Source organism: Cervus elaphus, chromosome 23 (assembly GCF_910594005.1).
Source record: "Cervus elaphus chromosome 23, mCerEla1.1, whole genome shotgun sequence".
In the NCBI taxonomy this organism is placed as follows: domain Eukaryota; kingdom Metazoa; phylum Chordata; class Mammalia; order Artiodactyla; family Cervidae; genus Cervus; species Cervus elaphus.
The window spans coordinates 390382-408936 of record NC_057837.1 but is presented as its reverse complement, the minus strand read 5'-3'; the positions used below and the strand labels follow the sequence as shown (position 1 = coordinate 408936).

The window sequence follows — 18555 nt, the reverse complement described above, 5'->3', positions numbered from 1 at the left end:
AGTATTATTTATGTTTAAGTTAAACAAGAGAATTATCACAGGAATTACATATAATTTACTACATGTGACACTTAAATAATACTTTTAGAGACTAGACCTAACTTGAAGATTACTTAAGTAGAAAAATCATCACATAAATAGAAGAAAATGAATTCCTACTTATTCTGCTTTTAGATAAGACAATATATATATGGAATGCTATTTAGATTAATCTGATAAAAAGTATAATAAATATCAATCTATCGAGTACACATAATTTCAGAGAATTAGGGAATGACCCATAATCCTAGTAATGACCCACAAGATCACTCTCTTCTCCCTTAACAGTTCCTGCCCTAAATATGTACTTTATTTTGATTTCTAGGTGAGGATCATGTCATATGGAGGAAGTAGTCTGAAGTCGAATGTTAATAAGGAGAACACATCTGCAGTTTTCTTTAAACTTTTCCATTTAGTGAAAACATAGAAAGGTGAGGAAATTATACACAAGAAAACAATGTACCGGCAAGTTTTAATTCTAAAGGTGTTTAGCGAGAAGGATTCTCTCATAAGTGTCAGTTTGCGAACTATGCCCCATGGAAGGGGAAGGTCCCACGGGGGTCACTGCAGGGGTGAGGAACAGAGAAGTCACAGCTGCACCGTCTCTGGCCATTCCTTTAGCTAAATGGCTCTATACTTGTCTCTTTCATATAATACCATTCCACTCAGAAGTGTTTTTCAAAAGAAAGGTTGTTTTCTTTGGGAAAAAAAAAATTTTTTTTTAAGGTATGAGAGTCATTGATTTAGCCAAACTTCCTAATTCTACAAAAGAAGTAACAAGGCCAATGGACTTCTTACTGAGTCTAGAGTCCTATGCCAGCTCCTTCCTCAGATTAAGAAAACACATATAGATTTTTAACTGTAACATCGAGAAAATGAATCTGTAAAACCTTGTTACATAGTTCAATAATGCTTGTGGCATTTCATAAATGTTTTAAATTATATGTCTTAAATGCATGAACAAAAATAAATCAATATCAAACTCCTTTGTAGCAGTCGATATAGTTAATTTGTAAAGCATAAATATCTTTTAAACACAGGACAGGAAACTTGAAAGAGGAAATCTTTAGTTGAATCAAGCAGGCCAAAACTGAAGAGATTTGTCTTAAAAGGATGTTCGTTTCCTCCAGATAAAACCTGGTTTATTAAAATGAATCAGCAAAATGAATTATCCACATTTTGAGTTATTTAGGACACAATTTAAAACACAAATAAGACCTCTCTTTACTATTTAGCATACTTCTATCCAAGCTGTCATAATTAGTTGGTATATACAAAAAGCATGAGTGTAATCTCAACTATAATCTAAATCTGGTCAGAAATTGCAGTTGAACTTCATCTCCTCAGCCTGAAGTTTCAAGGGGAGCACTTATAACTCCTACCCTCCTCATGAGAAGCGAGATTTACCCAACGGGTGAGTTTGGGAGAAGGAACTAAGAAGTGCTTGCTTGGTTCCCAATGTCTTCTTTGAAAAGATGTGTGTGCTCACAGCACCGTGAACTTGGGTCTGCGGTAGGCAGCCCGCCCCTGGGGTGGGGACTAAGCCTTTGCTTCCTCCCCTGAGGCCTGCGTGGGGCAGTGTCTGACTTGGGATGAAGAGTCTGGAGGCCCGCTGTGACTGCACAGCTAAAGCACGTCCTCCAGGTTCATGGCTCTCAAGTACTAAGACCCAACGTAGCCGCAGTGCTGGCGAAGAAACCTTAGATTGCTCTATGATGGCAAGAAGCCAAATGGGAACACAGGTTGAGACTGCATTTAACAAGGGCTATTTTTATCTGCACCATAAACCATCATGAAAACACCATCAAAACCACAAACCCGTGTGCTCTGACTGAAATGGATATTTTAATCACAACGATCACACAATGAAAACTAGCTGCAATTTAGACTCCCCATCATTGCTCTTAGTCATCAATCATCCAGGTGCTGTTGAGATAGAGACAAAAGTGAGCTTCATTTAAAATTTTTTAATGTTTGCTTTAACTACAAATTTAGAAACGTTCTACAATTGCTCAGAAAATATTTTTTAGAAATTTAAGTAACAAGGCTCTAAGTAAAATAGCGATTAAAGATGCATTCTTGTGTAAGAAAATGACCAAAATGTTGATTGAAAACTAGAAATTAATCTTCTGATATAGTGCTACAAGTTTGTTTAATTCATAAAAAGGATTTATATAGGATTCCTTCAAATACAAAAACATCCATATATGGTTAGTGTTTCGATGCCAGTCATTCACTTATGCTTAGGGGTAGAAAAACTGCAGTGGGTTCAGCGGAGCTTGGAGATGATTATGAACACTTGCCAAGGTGAAATCAATTAGAAAGGAGGTCAAATATCTGAAAGTATATGTTCGGTTACTAGGCAATAAGATTTCATTTCTAAAGTAGAATTTAAATGCAGCTTTTCAAGAAATTTAAGAAATTAATAAGTATCTTAAAAATAGAAATCTAGGACCAAAGAAACATAAAATTTTTGTCTCCTTGGTTAGCACAGTTAATTATGGCTTTTACTTAGTGCACATAAGTCAAATAAACAGCTCAGAAGTTGAAAATAAGAATCATTCATATTGGACATGCTAAACCCAAGGAAAAAAAGATAGTAGAACTAAACTTGATCAAGTCAGTCGCCATGCTGTTATCTGAAGGGCATGGAATTGAGGTAGAAAATCCTATGTTTGTTTTTGGAGAAAGATTCATATTGAAGTATTATGGAAATTTCTTCTGCGAGGGCGGCTCCAGGACTGGCCTCGTGGTAAGAGTGCTCAGTAAAGATCTGTTCTGCTGTTTCTCCACCTCAAGTTCGGTGCTCATCTCTGCCAGCCTCCAATTAGTCCTGGGGAAGATGGAAAACACCAGTTTTGTTCACGATTCCCTAAAGGATTTGCATTTTGTAAGCTGCCGCACAGTAAATGGAATTCCCGTCACACCGTGTGAGCACTGGAAGCAGAGAGCAGACCTGCTGTAAACAGTGAGAGCTCTGACCTTGTTCTAAAGAAGCTCACGTGTGTCTGGGGCTCCTCAGGTAACAAGTCACAGCTGGGAGAGGAGAGAAAGGGCGTCAGAGAGAACGGGAGGTGGGCTCACAGTGACGCCTGCCGCCTCTGGGACACGCCTGCCCCCAGGAAACAGTTCAGGGATGAAGGAACACACCTCCCACAAGGCCACTTTCAAGCATTTGCTTTCACCCCCCTTGTATAAATGTTTCACTCATGACCTCGGAAAAATTAAGCACTTGCCTCTGAGGAATCACCTAGAGCCACAGTCTCGAGGGAGGATGAGAAAGTCAGTGGGTGAGACTGAAAAGGGCTAAAACGGCCCCAGGAACAATTACAAGCATCCCCTGCTTTTCCAAAGTTCATTTTATGTTACTTCACTTCTACGAGGGCCCTACATAGGCACCTGTTTTTCATTTAAAAAAAAAAAGAAAAAAAGAAAAAAAAAGTCTGAAGAGGATTTTTGGTTTCATTTAAAAAGGCAAAAAGCTGAAACGGCGTTCAGTGCATGTTTTTACAGCGAGAGGCATCGCGCTCCACAAACAGGGAGAGCGGCCCCACCGAGCTCCTTCCCCGGAAGCCACACCCCACATCCCAGCATCACGTCCCACAGCCCTGAACCCTCTCTGGGAGCACCCGTGTTTCCCTTGTGTGCGCTTATTTTAGGCATCGACTAGCAGAACGTGCCCTGGGTCCCTGCTCCTTTGCTGTATGCTCTCTGGGCTTATGAAAGGCGTCCTAGGAGTGCTCTGCTTTCAGAGGGCGGTGCAGGTGGGATCTGCCCCTTCCAGCCTCCACACCCTCCCTCAGTCAGGCCACCATGCCAGCGTCCCCTCTGTGAACTACCCCGCCTTTCACCCCTGTGTGAACGTGGCCCGACTTCACAAGCATGCTTTTACACAGTGTAGGAAAACGCACCAGGACGTGGTGTCACTAATCTGTCTTAGGGCGCCCCCTTAGCAGGGACTGTCTAGTTAGCTTTCACTGCCTACTAATCTCAAGAACCTGGCTCTATAAAAACTAGGCTTCAGAGACAAATTAATGGACTACATTTATTTTGTGATTCTGTGTTTTGACTTACTCGTCTAGCTTCTTTTCCAATGACTTCCTAACTTTTAGTTCTTCGAGGTAGAGTTTCTTATATTTTTCCAAATCTGCTTCATAAGTTTCCATCTTGAAGACTTCAGATGCCAACTCTTTAATTCTGAGTTCCATCTGACTTCTTAAGAAAGCAATATGCTCCTCGTCTGTCTGCTCTAAGTATTCTTGAGATGCCGCTTGTATCTAAGTCAAATTTTAAAAGATATATTTCTTTTGTTAATGATTATAACGTGAATAATTATATTTGTTCCCTTTAGTTTTGAGTCAGTAATTCAGAGAGCAATTTTAAATGTGAAAAAAAGAAAAGTGAAACTTTAAAATAATCATGGTCAATGTGAAATGAATTAAATCTGAATTATAAAATTAAAGCAGAATCAATGTTATAGTAGTATTTATGTAACCTGATAATTCAAATAATAAGAGGATCAACTTAAAATTTTAAAAACTGAACGAGACAACTTGAGAATAATTCAAGAGGATGGTACCCATTCTAAACCACAGTACTTTGTTTCCTTCTCATGGTCTTGTTTTATACCAGCTGGTCTTATAAGTAAAAGGATCCTCTAGTCAGAATCATTCTGAAAGATCAATTGAGTGATAACTGTGATGGAAATTGAAATATTTCTCTCTTCAGAGACAGACAAGTGCCCCCTTCCTTCCAGAAATCTACCAAACAAACTGCTCTAAGGGAAGCAGAGGAAACACATAAGCTGTATACATCCAATGTAATTTACAGTGAGGTGAATTCAAGGATATGACAGATCAACAAATTAACCTGTAAAACCGTGTTGACTTCTTTGAATTTCTCTACTAGCTCCTGTCTCGCTCTTTCCTCAATCTCCTGCTTATACTGCTCTACTTGACTGTGTTCCGTCATATTCATTTCTATGTGACTTTTGAGGTTCACTATGTCTTGCTTCAGCTTCTTGTTATTCTTCTCTAGTTTTTCACATTTCTTTTGCTTTCCTGTCATGAATAATAACTCCTCTCGAAGAACCTGAATTTTTGCATTCATGTGCAGACATTGTGAACATACAGTTTCCAGCTCTGCTGGACGATCATCAATCTGCAAGAATAAAACAAATGACATTTGGTAATGAGGGAAGTGGACTGAACACAGCCTAACACAAACCAAGGATCAAATAAATATGATGGTATCTGTATTGATGAATGTAGGACAAGGAATTACTCAGAGAATCAAGAAAGAAGTTTAAACCACCAAGAGTCACAAAATATAGTCTTCACTGTCATCATCTTTGTCACACAAAATTTGCACTTGATTTTACACTCTTTTATTGTTCTATAATAGTACTTTTCTATCATTCCTCCATGGAATGACTGCAAGTCACCCCTTAGTAGAACGTCTCTTACTCCTTCCCCCCCAACATGTCCCATGGTTTTTAAAGAAGTTTGAGGTATACTGTATTGAGTTATCTGAGGCTGACTTAATAAATGCCTCCCAAAAGAAGATTGTGAAAATAAGGCTGTAATTAATAAATCTTCTAAGTATGGATTTTAATCCAATAAGCCTTTTTCTGAACTAGAAATAGTTTTTGCTAATTTGAATTGCATTCCAAAGAGAAATGATTTGCAAGGCTAAAGATATCCCGTCTCCTAAGAGTTTAGTGAGATGATCCATACATTTTTCTGAACAAGAGAAAAATGCCTCTTTCTTGTAATCCTTTGTTACTTTCCACAGAATAACAGACTATACCAAAGAAAACACACAAAAAATATTTGCTGGAATTTCAGTGACACAGAGTTGGAAAGAACTTTCATTTAGACAGAATGATTACTTGGTAAGTCGAGGTGAGTGGAGCCGGTGGTATTCAAACATGTCTACAAATTCTTTGACAAGTTTCTTGTGAAATTCCCTCTCCTTAAATATGTGCTGGCCTCAGTAACTGATTCTAGTGGACAGAGTCTGGGGGAACTGCTATGTGATTTCTCAAGCTAAATAGCTTCTGACTGGCTCCGTGGGGAAGCCCACTCTTAGCATCAGTCACCACGCTTTGAAGAAGCCCAGGCTACATACTGAGCACATGTCAGTGTCCCGACTGACCGCCCCCACCTAATGACCCATCCAAAAGCCAGCTCCAACTGCCGGACGTGTGCATGAACAGGTCTTCAGATGACTCTGGTCCCCACCTTCACGACATCCCAGCTGACGAAGACTGGAGAAGAAATGAGCTGGGCTCACTCACTGAGCCTTGCTCCAACACAGACTTGTGAACAAAGGAAATGCTGTTTTGAGCCACTAGGCTTTGGGTGATCTCTAATACAATTTGTTAGCAATAAATAACTGGCACAGATACGGATATTAAAAATGGGGTTCAGTGCAGTTCACTCAGTCACGCCTGACTCTTTGTGACCCCATGGACTGCATCACACCAGGATTCCCTGTCCATCATCAACTCCTGGAGCTTGCTCAACCTCATGTCCATTGAGTCAGTGACGCCCAAAAATGAGGTATTGCCATTAAAAAAGAACTAAAACAGGTGAGAATGCTTTTGAACCTGGATGTAGGTGGGACCCGAATGGATACAGAGAAAGAAATGGAAACCCAAAGGGCTTCATGAGTTTGTAAACAGAAGCCTGATGGCCCTTGAAGAGGCTGCCAGTGACAGCTTCTAGGCAAGAGAAGAAAATGACACTGAAACATGGGGGAACGGAGACTCTTGCTATGAACCAGCTGAAAGTAAAATCAGTGAGAAGGATAAGCTATGAGACAAAAAAAAGGACTATTAAATACAAAGGAACCAGGACTCACTGGGTTCAATATCTGTATCCCCTTTACAGCATCTCCACCTGTCCAATTGTCACATGACGCAAAAAGACAGAAATGGCTTCTTGGCTAAGGTCAAATCTAGGGTGCTATCAAGGAAAACATGGTCTAAACGTAAAACCTGTAGGCTGTAAAACCCTACATTCAGTTCAGTTCAGTTCAGATGCTCAGTCGTGTCCAACTCTTTGTGACCCCATGAACCGTAGTATGCCAGGCCTCCCTGTCCATCACCAACTCCCGGAGTCCACCCAAACATGTCCATCGAATCTGTGATGCCATCTAACCATTTCATCCTCTGTCGTCCCCTTCGCCTCCTGCCCCCAATCCCTCCCAGCATCAGGGTCTTTTCAAATGAGTCAACTCTTCACATGAGGTGGCCAAAGTATTGGAGCTTCAGCTTCAGCATCAGTCCTTCCAATGAACACCCAGGACTGATCTCCTTTAAGATGGACATCTCCCAAGGCCTAAAACAGGGCTCATCCTGAATTGCCACTAAACGAAAGTTTTGCTAGGTTAAATAGAAGACATTGCTTCATTAATTTCAAAGTGAGTTTTTTTTTTTTAAAGAGAAATCACTTCACCCTTGTGCGCCTCCGCCCACCCCCGGGTGCACCCCCGACCCCCCGAGCACCTCAATGTTCGGCACTAGTGTAAGAGGATGGCAGCAAGGCCCCCGAGAGGAAAAGAGAGTTGAGACCACTCTTCAGCATCTTCATGGGATGAAGTTTCATATTCCCCCTCAGCAACACAGCAGCAACTGTGCCCAGATTTCTGTCTTAAGAGTACTGACATATTTATATTAGGCATTTTCTGCCAGGTAATTCTTTTCCATATTTAGCTGATGCTCTTCCTGTTTCTGCATATTATCGCATTTATGATCTAACCCCTCCAATGTCATTAAATAGTTACGCTACTGTAAAACAAAACAGTTACATAAAAAAAAAAAAAGGGTGAGAGAGAGGAAAAGAACACATGCAAGAGAATTAAAGTGACCCTTTACAGATGGCCAACAGAGGAATCACTTCCTGCCAGTACCATACTTTCACAGGTCCTAAAAATATTCTAGAGTAAACTGTAATATCATGTTAGAATTTCACTCAACATTTCCTGTAACCCTGAAAATATCTAAAACCAAGACACTAATACGTGTATCTGGTATAATTTATATTATTAATCAATAACCCACCCCCCTCAGCCCATAGCTTCTTCAGAAACGATGCTTCAAAATTTCAATGCATTTTTTGAAGGTTTAACAGAAGTTTTTAAAAAACTTCATGGATATTTCAAGACTTTTAGAAAATTATTTCTCCACACAAAAACAGCTCTACAAGGCCCTCTGAAAGTATGCTAGAGAGACTTTTTAACTGCCTGAATTCAGAGTTAAAATGCCGCCGGAGGACCCCAGTCACTTAGCTTCTTGAAGGCTCAGGAGCGCTATAATGATTAAATGAGAAAACACACCCCAGAAGACTTGTCAAACTATAAAGCCCGAAACAAATTTACCCATCTGCTTATTCTCTTGAACAAAGCTTAGATGTGATTGCATAAAACATTGAAATAACCCTCAAATTATAAAGACAGTACCTAATGGCAAGACATGAAGTATGTCAGCAGTCCAGTTACAGCCTGTTCTGTATTACTGAAAACACCTTTTACAAAGCTAAGTCGTATGTTTTAATCTCTTATTATGATCAGAAAATAGCCCTTCCACTGTAATGGTTTTATAAATTTCATTATTTCATTGTGGAACATATTCCTCTACACTAAAAACCAAGTCTTATTCATACTCACAGAGGGAAGGGGAAAAAAAAAGTTCAGTTTTTCTATAATAAAAAAATAAAGAATAAATTTAAAGTTTTCTATATTGAAAAAAAATAAGCTTAAAGTCTGATTATTCTCTTTTAAAAAGTAAGACATGAAAGTTTACCTCTCCTGCTCAGAATCTTTCATGTCACTAAGCTCATCAACCACAGATCAACACTAATGTGACCCGTGGCTGGATGAATCTGAGGCTACGGGACTCGGAGGTCCCTGTCCATAGGGTAGACTCTTAGGGACCTGAGCTCTCTGGAATTCTGGTGCCATGGAGGGTCCTGGAAGGAATCCCCTGCAGGTACCTTGGGACGACTACACTGACAAACCCTGGCCCCTAGTTCGGGTGCTCCAAACCCACTCGGTTCAACTACAGGAGCAGCTGCAGAATTCCAGCCAATAAACCCACCAACCCTGTAGATCCCAGATATGTGACTCATCTCAGCTTTCTCCTCCAACATGCCCAACTGTTACAGAGCTGGCAAATCCAATGTCCAGAATTAGAACTGGACACAGCTGAGGAAAGCTACTGATAGTCGGGAGAATGTCTTATTTAAAGAAGGTGAAGGTCTATAGGTAAACTGGCCTGGAGAGAAAGTTTTCAAAGATAAAATCACAAAGGAGTAAGATTACCAACATCAAACCCTCAAATCCACATGACCCAGGACCTTGGTGCCGGCACAGACCTGCACGAGTATTCTGCTTCCAGCCTTCGGGTACAGCTCAGAGCATTCCTGCATGAAGCCATCGCTGGCGCAGAGGTGCCCAGGCGGGGCTGTCTGGCCTCCAGGCACCAGCAGGGCTGCCTGCCCTGTCCATCCGGAATGGTCCCCATGGCCCTGACTGTGCACCCGGGAGGCAGAGGTGGCGTTTTCACTGCTTACTTCCTCCTCTGACTTCAGTGAGAGATCAGAAACCAAGACCGTTTTTCCTGCCTCTCGGGTCTCTGTGCTTCACTGTGTGGGAGCCGGGGCCCCTGCCACCGTCTCGGGAGTTAGCAAGGCGTCTAAGTCAGGCCGTGTGATGCGCTCAGATCTGGAGCGGGGAGGCCTCCTCTACGCGATCACTCACAGTCGACTCACAACGAGGATCCTGAGGAGCTGACACGCTGAGTTCACACCACAATCACACGGTTCCAACCAGACAGATGGAAGCACCTAGCAATACCCACAGGGAGGCTGACACAGCCCATCAGCTCAGAATTACAGGTGGACCATGCCATGATGAGCCTCTTAAAAGATGCTATGTTTTAACAGCATCAGTGTTCTTGTGAAATTATTTAAAATTACTACAGTTGGCTGATTCATGTCAATGTATGACAAAACCCACTGAAATGTTGTGAAGTAATTAGCCTCCAACTAATTTAAAAAAAAAAAAAAGAAGAAATTTGAACAAAGAATCAGGCAGGTAGAGGAAGAGTTGCACAGGAAGTAAGAAAACCTTAAGTAGAAGCTACCCTGACTTGTTTGAAGAACAACTAAGAGACAGAGGGGTCTGGAGTAGAGTGAGACTAAAGAGAGAACAGTAAGGACTGAGGGCAAGGAGGCAAGGGGTGTAGGAGGTGGGACAGACTGGTGTGTTTGAAGACCTAGACAATGCTTTTGAATGAAATGGGGATCCAGTGGGTGATTTTAAGAGGAATGGCCCAATTTGCTTTCATTTTAAATGAATTGTTCTGGCTAGTATATTGCAGCCAGTTTACAGAGTCAAGTGTGGAAGCAGGAGATATATGCATAGGCTCTGAAGTGATCCAGGTGGGAGATGAAGATGGCTCAGGTCACGGAGGTGGCAGGACAGACTCTTAGAAAGGGTCAGATATCCAAACCACTCAACTTACCAGCAAAATAATTCAAACCCTCAAGCTTAAGACAAACAAGAAAAATCCTGAAGTTACTAGTGGGTGTCCTTGCCAAAATAACACGGAGTTTATTTCTTGGTCTGCTTGAGTAGAGATCTGAGCTCTGTTCCTTTTATCCCAATATAAGCTGTGAGTTATTTATGTTACTTAAATAGGTTCAAGTGTTTCCCTGGGAAAGAATTATCCTCAGGAGTCAGGAGCTTTGCATATTTGACTATCAGATATGCATTTCCTGTTTGGTGTCTTTTTATTTTCTACAAAACCTCAGACGGATGGAAACAATAAATGTTTGTTCAGCAAAAATAAATAAATAAATAAATAAAATTACTATAGTAAAATTCTAACCAGCTTCTAGCCTTGTTAATATATTTTTAAATCAGCAGCTTAAACCTAACTTTATCAAAATAAGGATGCTCAAATGCTATCCCTTCCTTCCCTGAGTCCCCAGACCTCGTGAGGTCCCCTCCTCCAAACAGCAGGTGCTCTCTGCAAAGCTCTCTAAGGGCACTTACTAGAAGATGCTCGTGATTCTTCAGGAAGCAGCTAAAGTGCACCGTGATGAACGTGCACTGTTAAGAGGGATGGAAGGACATGACACTTGCTGGTGGGCTTTCCAAACTCTGCGAGGCCCCAGAAGGGTCCAGCAGAATCTTCTCCAGGCGGCAGTGGGCACTTGTGCCTCTAGGGTGACCACAGTGTCATATCCCTTAAGTCATGACAGAAAAACACTGGGAAAACAGGAAAGCCATTTCTCAAACAAGATTTTGCCCATCCCATGCTGCTTTTCCCGTGATGGCTCTCTTACAGTGAGACGCCTCATAGATCCTCCACTGCTGAGGCCCCGTTTCTAGGGTCGCCCCCACCACCACCCCACCCTGCTTGGCAGACCACTGGCACTGCAGGTGTGGGTCCCAGTCCTTGTGTCTGACTCCCAAGTGGTGAGTACCTGGAGCCCTCTGCCAATCACCATACTCTTCACCTGATGACCGTCATCACCCCACTGCCCCCTCAGGTCAAGTGCACAGCCGAAGACTAGATTCTCTTCAGCCCCCTGGAATGATCATTACTATACTGATCATCACTAAACCTGCACAAGACACCCCCAGCCCTGAGAAGGCAGGGAACACGCCCTCTCGACTTCATCCTCAAAGCACTCAGCATGACACTCTGCAAATCTGAGCTACTCCAACGCTGACTGAACAAGAAGTGCGTGCTCAGATGCCTCAATTCTGCTAGAATCTGCCTGGCTTCATTTTCTCATCCTCCCGACTGCAAGACATTTTATAAGACAAGTTGCCCAAAGCGGAACAGGGTGCTCCTGGTTTCGTGGTGAAGACGGCCCGTCCCCTCCCTCCTCGGCACATGGCTGGTCCATGCCTCCCCGTTGTGCCGGGAACTGGGGCCCCAGGGAACACGCATGGAGGAGTGTGCACCTCTCCCAAGTCCCGCCCGTAAAGCCTGTCCTGCCCCTTCCTCCGCGCTCTAGTCCCGTCCAGGGAACAGGAAGGTGACCCCAGGGAAACCTGGAGGCCACGCGTTCGAAAAGGAAGGCCCTCCAACAGCCTGGGTCCTTGGATTACTGCTTTAAAGACCACCAGTGCTTCCCGGTGGCTCAGTTGGTAAAGAATCTGCCTACAATGCACAAGACCTAAGCTCAATCCCTGAGTCGGGAAGATTCCCTGGAGAAGGAAATGGCAACCCACTCCAGTACTCTTGCCTGGGAAATCCCACAGACAGAGAAGCCTAGTGGACTACAGACCATGGGGTTGCAAAGAGTTAGATATGACTTAGGGACTAAACCACCACGTCCACCCCCACAACACTCACCCCCTACAGTCATCTGAAACTGTTACAGGACAGAGAAACAAGCTGGAGTCCTGAGGTCACTGTGTGTTTGGATCTGTTTGTTATTGAGGTCATGCCCACCCTAACCATTCCAGGGTCACCTGAAATTGACACCAAGTCACTTTTTTGCATTCCTAACCTTCATTAATCAGAATTTATACCAAACAGGCCTCCAAGATGTGCAGGTTACAGACCTAAATGGACATGCTGAAGATAAGTGCCTACAACTCCTGGAGAAGATTATTAAATAAAAATGTGAAAAAGGAAAATCAAGGTAACTCTCTGGCACAGGGGCCTGATGAGAGCGACAGCTCCTAACAAGAGGTGCACTGGGAGGTTTCACCAATCAAGAGAAACCCAACCTCATCCCGTTTGCTGCCACAAGCCTCTTGCCCTTCTCAGAGAGGCTCCGTGCAACTTGAGCAGACACCCTCTTGTTTCTGGCGAGACAGAGGAGGTGCGCTGCGGCAGGCCCGTTGTTACCAGGAGTTGGGTACGTCACAGGTCAAATGGGCCCCGGGAGATCTAACAGCCCAATCTCAGCAGCGTGGATGGTGGTGGTCCCCAACCTCAGTGAGACAGGAAGTATTCATTCAACTCGGGCTAGGCTGTGCAGCCGTGAAGCCACCCTGTATGTGTCTGAGACATATGCAACGATGACCTGAACAACTATGTATTTAACATGAGTTGTTCACATACAGACTGGTGTTATTACTATAATATGTTTTATTAACACGTTCTCTGATAGCTCAGTTGGTAAAGAATCTGCCTACAATGCAGGAGACCCCAGTTCATTCCTGGGTCAGGAAGATCCACTGGAGAAGGGATAAGCTACCCACTCCAGAATTCTTGGGCTTTCCTTGTGGCTCAGGGATAAAGAATACAGCCACAATATGGGAGACCTGGGTTCAGTCCCTGGGTTGGGAAGATCCCCTGGAGAAGGCAAAGGCTACCCACTCCAGTATTCTGGCCTGGAGAATCCCATGGACTGTACAGTCCACGGGGTTGCAAAGAGTCAGACACGACTTGCACTTTCAAACCACTGTTTAGGTGTGTCTCAACATGTCTTCTGCCCCTAGATGAAAGCTTTACAGTCAGGTGGGAGGGAGGAGAAAGGCACCTAACACCCACTGCTCCATAAATATTAATGAAATGAATGAATGAATGAAAGGAACAAATGTACCAACTGCCCGCTGGAGAAGCTGAGGTTGTCTTCTTTGGTTTTGATATCCTACACTATCTCAGTGTGCCAATGAGCTTCATAGCTTTCGAAGTTCTCTCACAAATTCTCATCTGTCTTCTGCACAACCCTGTGATCGCACCATGATGAAACCGGGGCTCAGGGAAAACTTGCCTGAAGTCACAACAGTTGTAGGTGATACAACTTAGGCCTTCTGACTCCTCGAGTCCAGAGTTCTCTCTATGGAAGGTAATAGTCTCAGGATTTCCCTGGTGGTCCAGTGGTTAAGACTCCATGCTTGCTTCCACTACAGGGGACGCAGGGTTGATCCCTGGTAGGGGAACCAAGATCCCACATGCCGTGTGGCCAAAAAACAAAAAAAGGAAGATACTATCTCCTTTTCAAATCCACCAGAAAGACTCAAAGCAGCTTCTAAAAACCTCAGGTTTAAATTCTCTGTCCCTTTCCCAGAAACCACTGTGGAACATCATAACCAAAGATCCAACTTCCAGTACTTAGAAAACCTAAGTGTAAGGAGAGTGGAAGTGTTAATCGTTCAGTCGTGTCTGACTCATTGCGACCCCAAGGACTGGAGCCCACCAGGCTCTTTTGTCCATGGAATTCTTGAATCAAAAATACTGGAGTGTGTAGCCATGCCCTCTTCCAGGGGATCCTCCCGACCCAGGGATCGAACCTGGGTCTCCTGCATTACAGGCAGATTCTTGACAGTCTGAGCCACCAGGGATGCTCATCAGGAAAGTGTAAACATGACACCACTAAATACTATACACTCAAAATGGAAAAAGCTCTCAATATTTTTTAGTTCATTGGAAGTTTGAGCTGTACAAGAAGCAAACGTGCTAGCTCCTCCAAGGACTCGCTCTCAATGTAGAGCCAGGTCCCTGCTTCCCTACAAACCCAAAGGCCCACACTCACAGGTCCCCACTTAGGTTCTGACGCCTACAAATACCTGCTCGTCTCATGGAACAGCAACCACTTAATACAGCAAGCGAGGACGGAGAGAGCTTTTTTTCCTACGTCTGTTTCAAGAATGGAGGAAGAAAAAAACAAGAAAATGATCATGATGTACAGACTAGACTGTACTTCTACAGATTTGAAAGGCTTTTTCTACTGTCAATTCATCCCACAACCACGTGTAAGTATCTATGATGCCCCAGATTCATAACAAATACCTCGAGGGCTTCCTCTCTTGGCATCTCTGGGGTCACATGCTATTTGAGCCACTGCAGATTTAAAAATGAATGATTTCACCTGTCCATAAGGTAGCTCTCAAAACACACACAAATTACTATACATAAGGCACGACAGGTGCTACACAAATGCACTTATGAAATGCTGTGGGAGTAAAGAAAAGTGACCAGTTAGGAATGATGAAAGAGGCTTTATGAAGAGATCAGCCTCGCAAGATGAGCAGGATCCAGGAACGCACAGCAGTGGTGTGAAGTCGGGTTTCCTCACACCAAGAGAGAGGCTCACAAGGATGAAAAAGGAATTTGGAAACACAGAGTACAAAGGTCCTCAAGTATAATGCTAATGAACTTGGACTTTATCTTAGAGGGAGTCAGAGAATTATCTCACTTTTCTAAGTGGGGGGTCAATGCCTGGTCAACTGTACACCTTAGAATGAGAACTCTGAAGGCAGGCAGAGGCTGAGCAAACATGCAGATTGTCACGGAAGCAAGGCAGAAAGTCACTTTGCTAACAGAGGCAAGAGTTGGTCAAGGACTGAGGGCAGCAGTGGCAAAAACAGGGAGAAGGGGAAAGTGAAGACCAAAACTGGACAGGAGAGATCAGAAGAGAAAACACAACACAGGTAACTGACATTTCTAGCCAGATCTCAGTGGTAACATCATTAACCACGCTGAGGGGTAAAGAAGAAATCGTGTTTACATCTTAATCACTTCTTCCAGGAGTCAAGGGAGAATGAAAGCTTTCAGTTTTGAAAATGCTTGTTTTGTTTTCAAATTATCTGTGGAGTGCCAGGTTAAGCTCCAGGAGGTACTTTGAAATAGGAAACCAGCCCTCAAAACATCTGTAAATGACAGCTGGAGACAAGATTTGAGGTGCTCTGGTGAGATGCTCTAAGAGCAGACGATTCCACAGACTGACGAAGACAGAATTCACAATCTTTAAATAAAATCAGCTTAGGAAGGACAGAGGGGGACAATAAGCAGAGAGAGAGGATGACAACAAATCTGAAATTAGAACTCTAAGTCCATGAACAAGAGTCCATGAACAAGAGTCTAGTGCTCACACACTCAAAGGCCACAAAATATGTCAACCCATTAGGACCCCCTCTGATGACAACTGAAGAATGCAATGGAACCACGAAAAAAAAAGAGAGGAAAGGGAAAGAGGATAGCCAAGTAGCAACGATGCCAAGGCAAGCCACGGGAGAAATGAATTACTACAGGGCACACCACAAATTCCACACACCTACACAAAAGGGACCAGCAGACAAACGGGGAAACCAGTTGGACCCCAGAACATCCCCTTCCGCAAGCATATTGTCAAGATCTGTCCCCTGAACAGCAAGCTTTCGCTCTAGAGAATCTCAGGCGCTGTGAATAGATCCACATACACTGTCCTCTAATTGTTGAAAGGGGGATACAGGCCAAAATCAGTTCCTAAAGAAGACAGAAGGGGGGCTTCTCTGGTGGTCCGGTGGCTGAGACACCACACTCCCAATGCAGAGGCTGGGTTCGATCCCTGGTCAGGGCACTAGATCATGCATGCCACAACAAAGACCTGGCGCAGCCAAATTAATAAATAAAATACTCTTTAAAAAAAAAAAAAGGACACAGGAGGAGGACAATTGCCTGTGAGACACCAGTTAAATAACCAATCATCTGAATTTAAAATATTCTGTCCCATACTGCAAATACGTGTTTTGTTTTTCAAAGCAAGGAAACTGGAGGCTTAACCCAAGAAAAGGTGGAAAGTGAAAGTGAAGTGAAAGTTGCTCAGCCCTGTCCTGCTCTTTGCGACCCCATGGACTATACATAACAGTCCATGGAATTCTCCAAGCCAGAACACTGGAGTGGGTAGCCTTTCCCTTCTCCAGGGAGTCAACTGGTAATAAGGATCGGGCGGGGGCGGGTGACCAGCAAAAAGCGTGTGGAGCTACCAGGTATCGCAGATATCGCAACTTCCACTTGCACCAATACCAACGGCTGCAGTGAGAACAACGCCTGGCATTTCCTAAAACTTTGTGAACCTTAAAGAACTTTCATGCCTTCCTTTTCTGTTTGCAGTGATGAGACAGAAGGGAACAATAACTTTGGTAAAGGTGATACTGGACCTGATTCTGTCTCCAAGGGCTATTCTTATACTCAGTTAATCAAATTCAATCCGCTCATGAGCAAAATGAGCTTGCTTTCACGTCAGAGATCTTTTTTCATTTTATCTTCCTTATTTGAACAGATTGCCAGGCACGAGCATGGCGGCTACCACCCTTCCTTCCAGAGAAGGAAGGACTATCCTTCCCGTGGGAAAATCCCTAACTTCTTCAGGCCTCAATTTCCCCACCTGCCATGAGGCCTTACAGGCTTGTTTGCGGATGAGGTAACTAACGTAAAGTATTTTGTAAACCACAGTGCAATACAAGATGCAAAATATAACGATTTCCAGGCCTGAAAAGCAGAGCTGCTCCCATTTTCCCTCGGAAGGAACAGAAAACACCAGGAGGGTTAAACGACGAGCACCTCGGAAGATCAGGTAGAGAAGTCAACACCGACCCTCACGTCCGCCACCACCCCGCACAGCTTGCTCAGAACTCAGACTCTGCACCAGCTCCAGGCCCTCCCACATTACCCCAGTTTTCCCAATACTCAGGTTAGGGGGAGGGCAACTGCAAATACAAGAGGCAAAAGGATGCCACAAAATGACTCGCCCAAGGTCAAAACAGATGAGCAGCAGGAAAGAAAATGCTGGCTGCCCACGGCCGAGGCCACGTTCCGGCGACGTCCGCATCACCGACAGCGCCCCGGCCTGCCGCGCTCTCATCGGCCCTGACCCCAGCCCGCGCTCCACCATCCCCGCGGACCGTACCTCACGGAGACCAGACCCGCTAAAGACCCCAGAGACTCAGCCTCCACGCGACCGGGCCCGTCCGCGCCCCCACCACGCCGGCGGCCTCACGCACTATGGCGATTCGCATCGGGGCTCCCGCCGCCGCCGCCGTCGCCTCAGGTCCCGGGCCACCCGGGCTCCCGGTCGCGGCTTCCCAAGGGCAGTGCGAGCCCCTGCCGGCCGTGGACTTCCTCCACCAGCTCCGCCGCCGCCGCAGGGCCACGAAGAGCCCGCTGCCGACGCTGACGGAATGCATCCCCGGCCAATTGAAGCACTCAAGAGGAAGGGCGCACTTGACGGACTGCTGCGGTGGCCAGTCGGGACGCTCAACCACTCTATTGCTAGCAGGCCCCGCCCCGTCCGCGCTTCCGCCAGGGCGGAAGCGGCGAGCAGTAACTTTCCCAGAGTTCCTCCGAGCTTAGGGACTCACGGAGGGGCCGCGGCCGGCGCGATGGGCGGGGCCAAGAGTATGGGCGGGACCTGCCGCGGAGGGCGGAGGCGGGGCCGCACGGGCCCCACCCCGTCCTGGAGGGCTCGCGCCGCCTGTGACCGGACCTGCGGTGGTTGTCCCCGGGGTTCACCTAATCTTTCTCCTCAAAGTGAAACCAGTGCGGGCGGTAATCTCCGCACCTAAGTTCGCGGCGGCCCGTGGGTCGCGTGGTCAGCCCGGAACCTGAGGGTTGGGGGGGAAGATCGGGGCGTCTGGGGAAAGGTCCTGACAGGCAGGGTGGGGCCGGGGGAGGATCTCGGAGGCGGGGCCCGGAGGAGGCGGGGCCCGGAGGGGGCGGGGTGGGCCCGGGGGAGGGTCGCGGGGCGTTCCCGCCGTACCCGAGCCGGTGGCCATGACTGC

The 18555-nt window shown here is 45.1% G+C and overlaps 1 protein-coding gene across 1 annotated transcript; it reads right to left on the bottom strand.

Moving 5' to 3' along the window:
* Positions 1–1856: 1856 nt before the first annotated feature.
* LOC122681753 (translation initiation factor IF-2-like) lies at positions 1857–18549 on the bottom strand. Its single transcript, XM_043884185.1, has 6 exons — positions 18379–18549; positions 18136–18260; positions 17779–18070; positions 4909–5199; positions 4114–4316; positions 1857–2872 (listed from the first exon to the last, which is right to left on the bottom strand). Exons 1-6 carry the CDS (start codon positions 18547–18549, stop codon positions 2746–2748), a joined length of 1209 nt encoding a protein of 402 aa, XP_043740120.1. The 3' UTR covers positions 1857–2745.
* Between the last annotated feature and the right edge of the window lie 6 nt (positions 18550–18555).

Excerpts from the sequence above, each read along its gene's own strand:
- LOC122681753 (XM_043884185.1), bottom strand. The coding sequence starts at position 18,549 with ATGGCCACCGGCTCGGGTACGGCGGGAACGCCCCGCGACCCTCCCCCG. Across the intron at positions 18,071-18,135 it reads GCGCCGGCCGCGGCCCCTCC|CGCGGACGGGGCGGGGCCTG; the intron begins GTGAGTCCCTAA and ends CCCTGGCGGAAG. Across the intron at positions 2,873-4,113 it reads TTGGAAAAGAAGCTAGACGA|GACTAATTGGAGGCTGGCAG; the intron begins GTAAGTCAAAAC and ends CATCTTCCCCAG.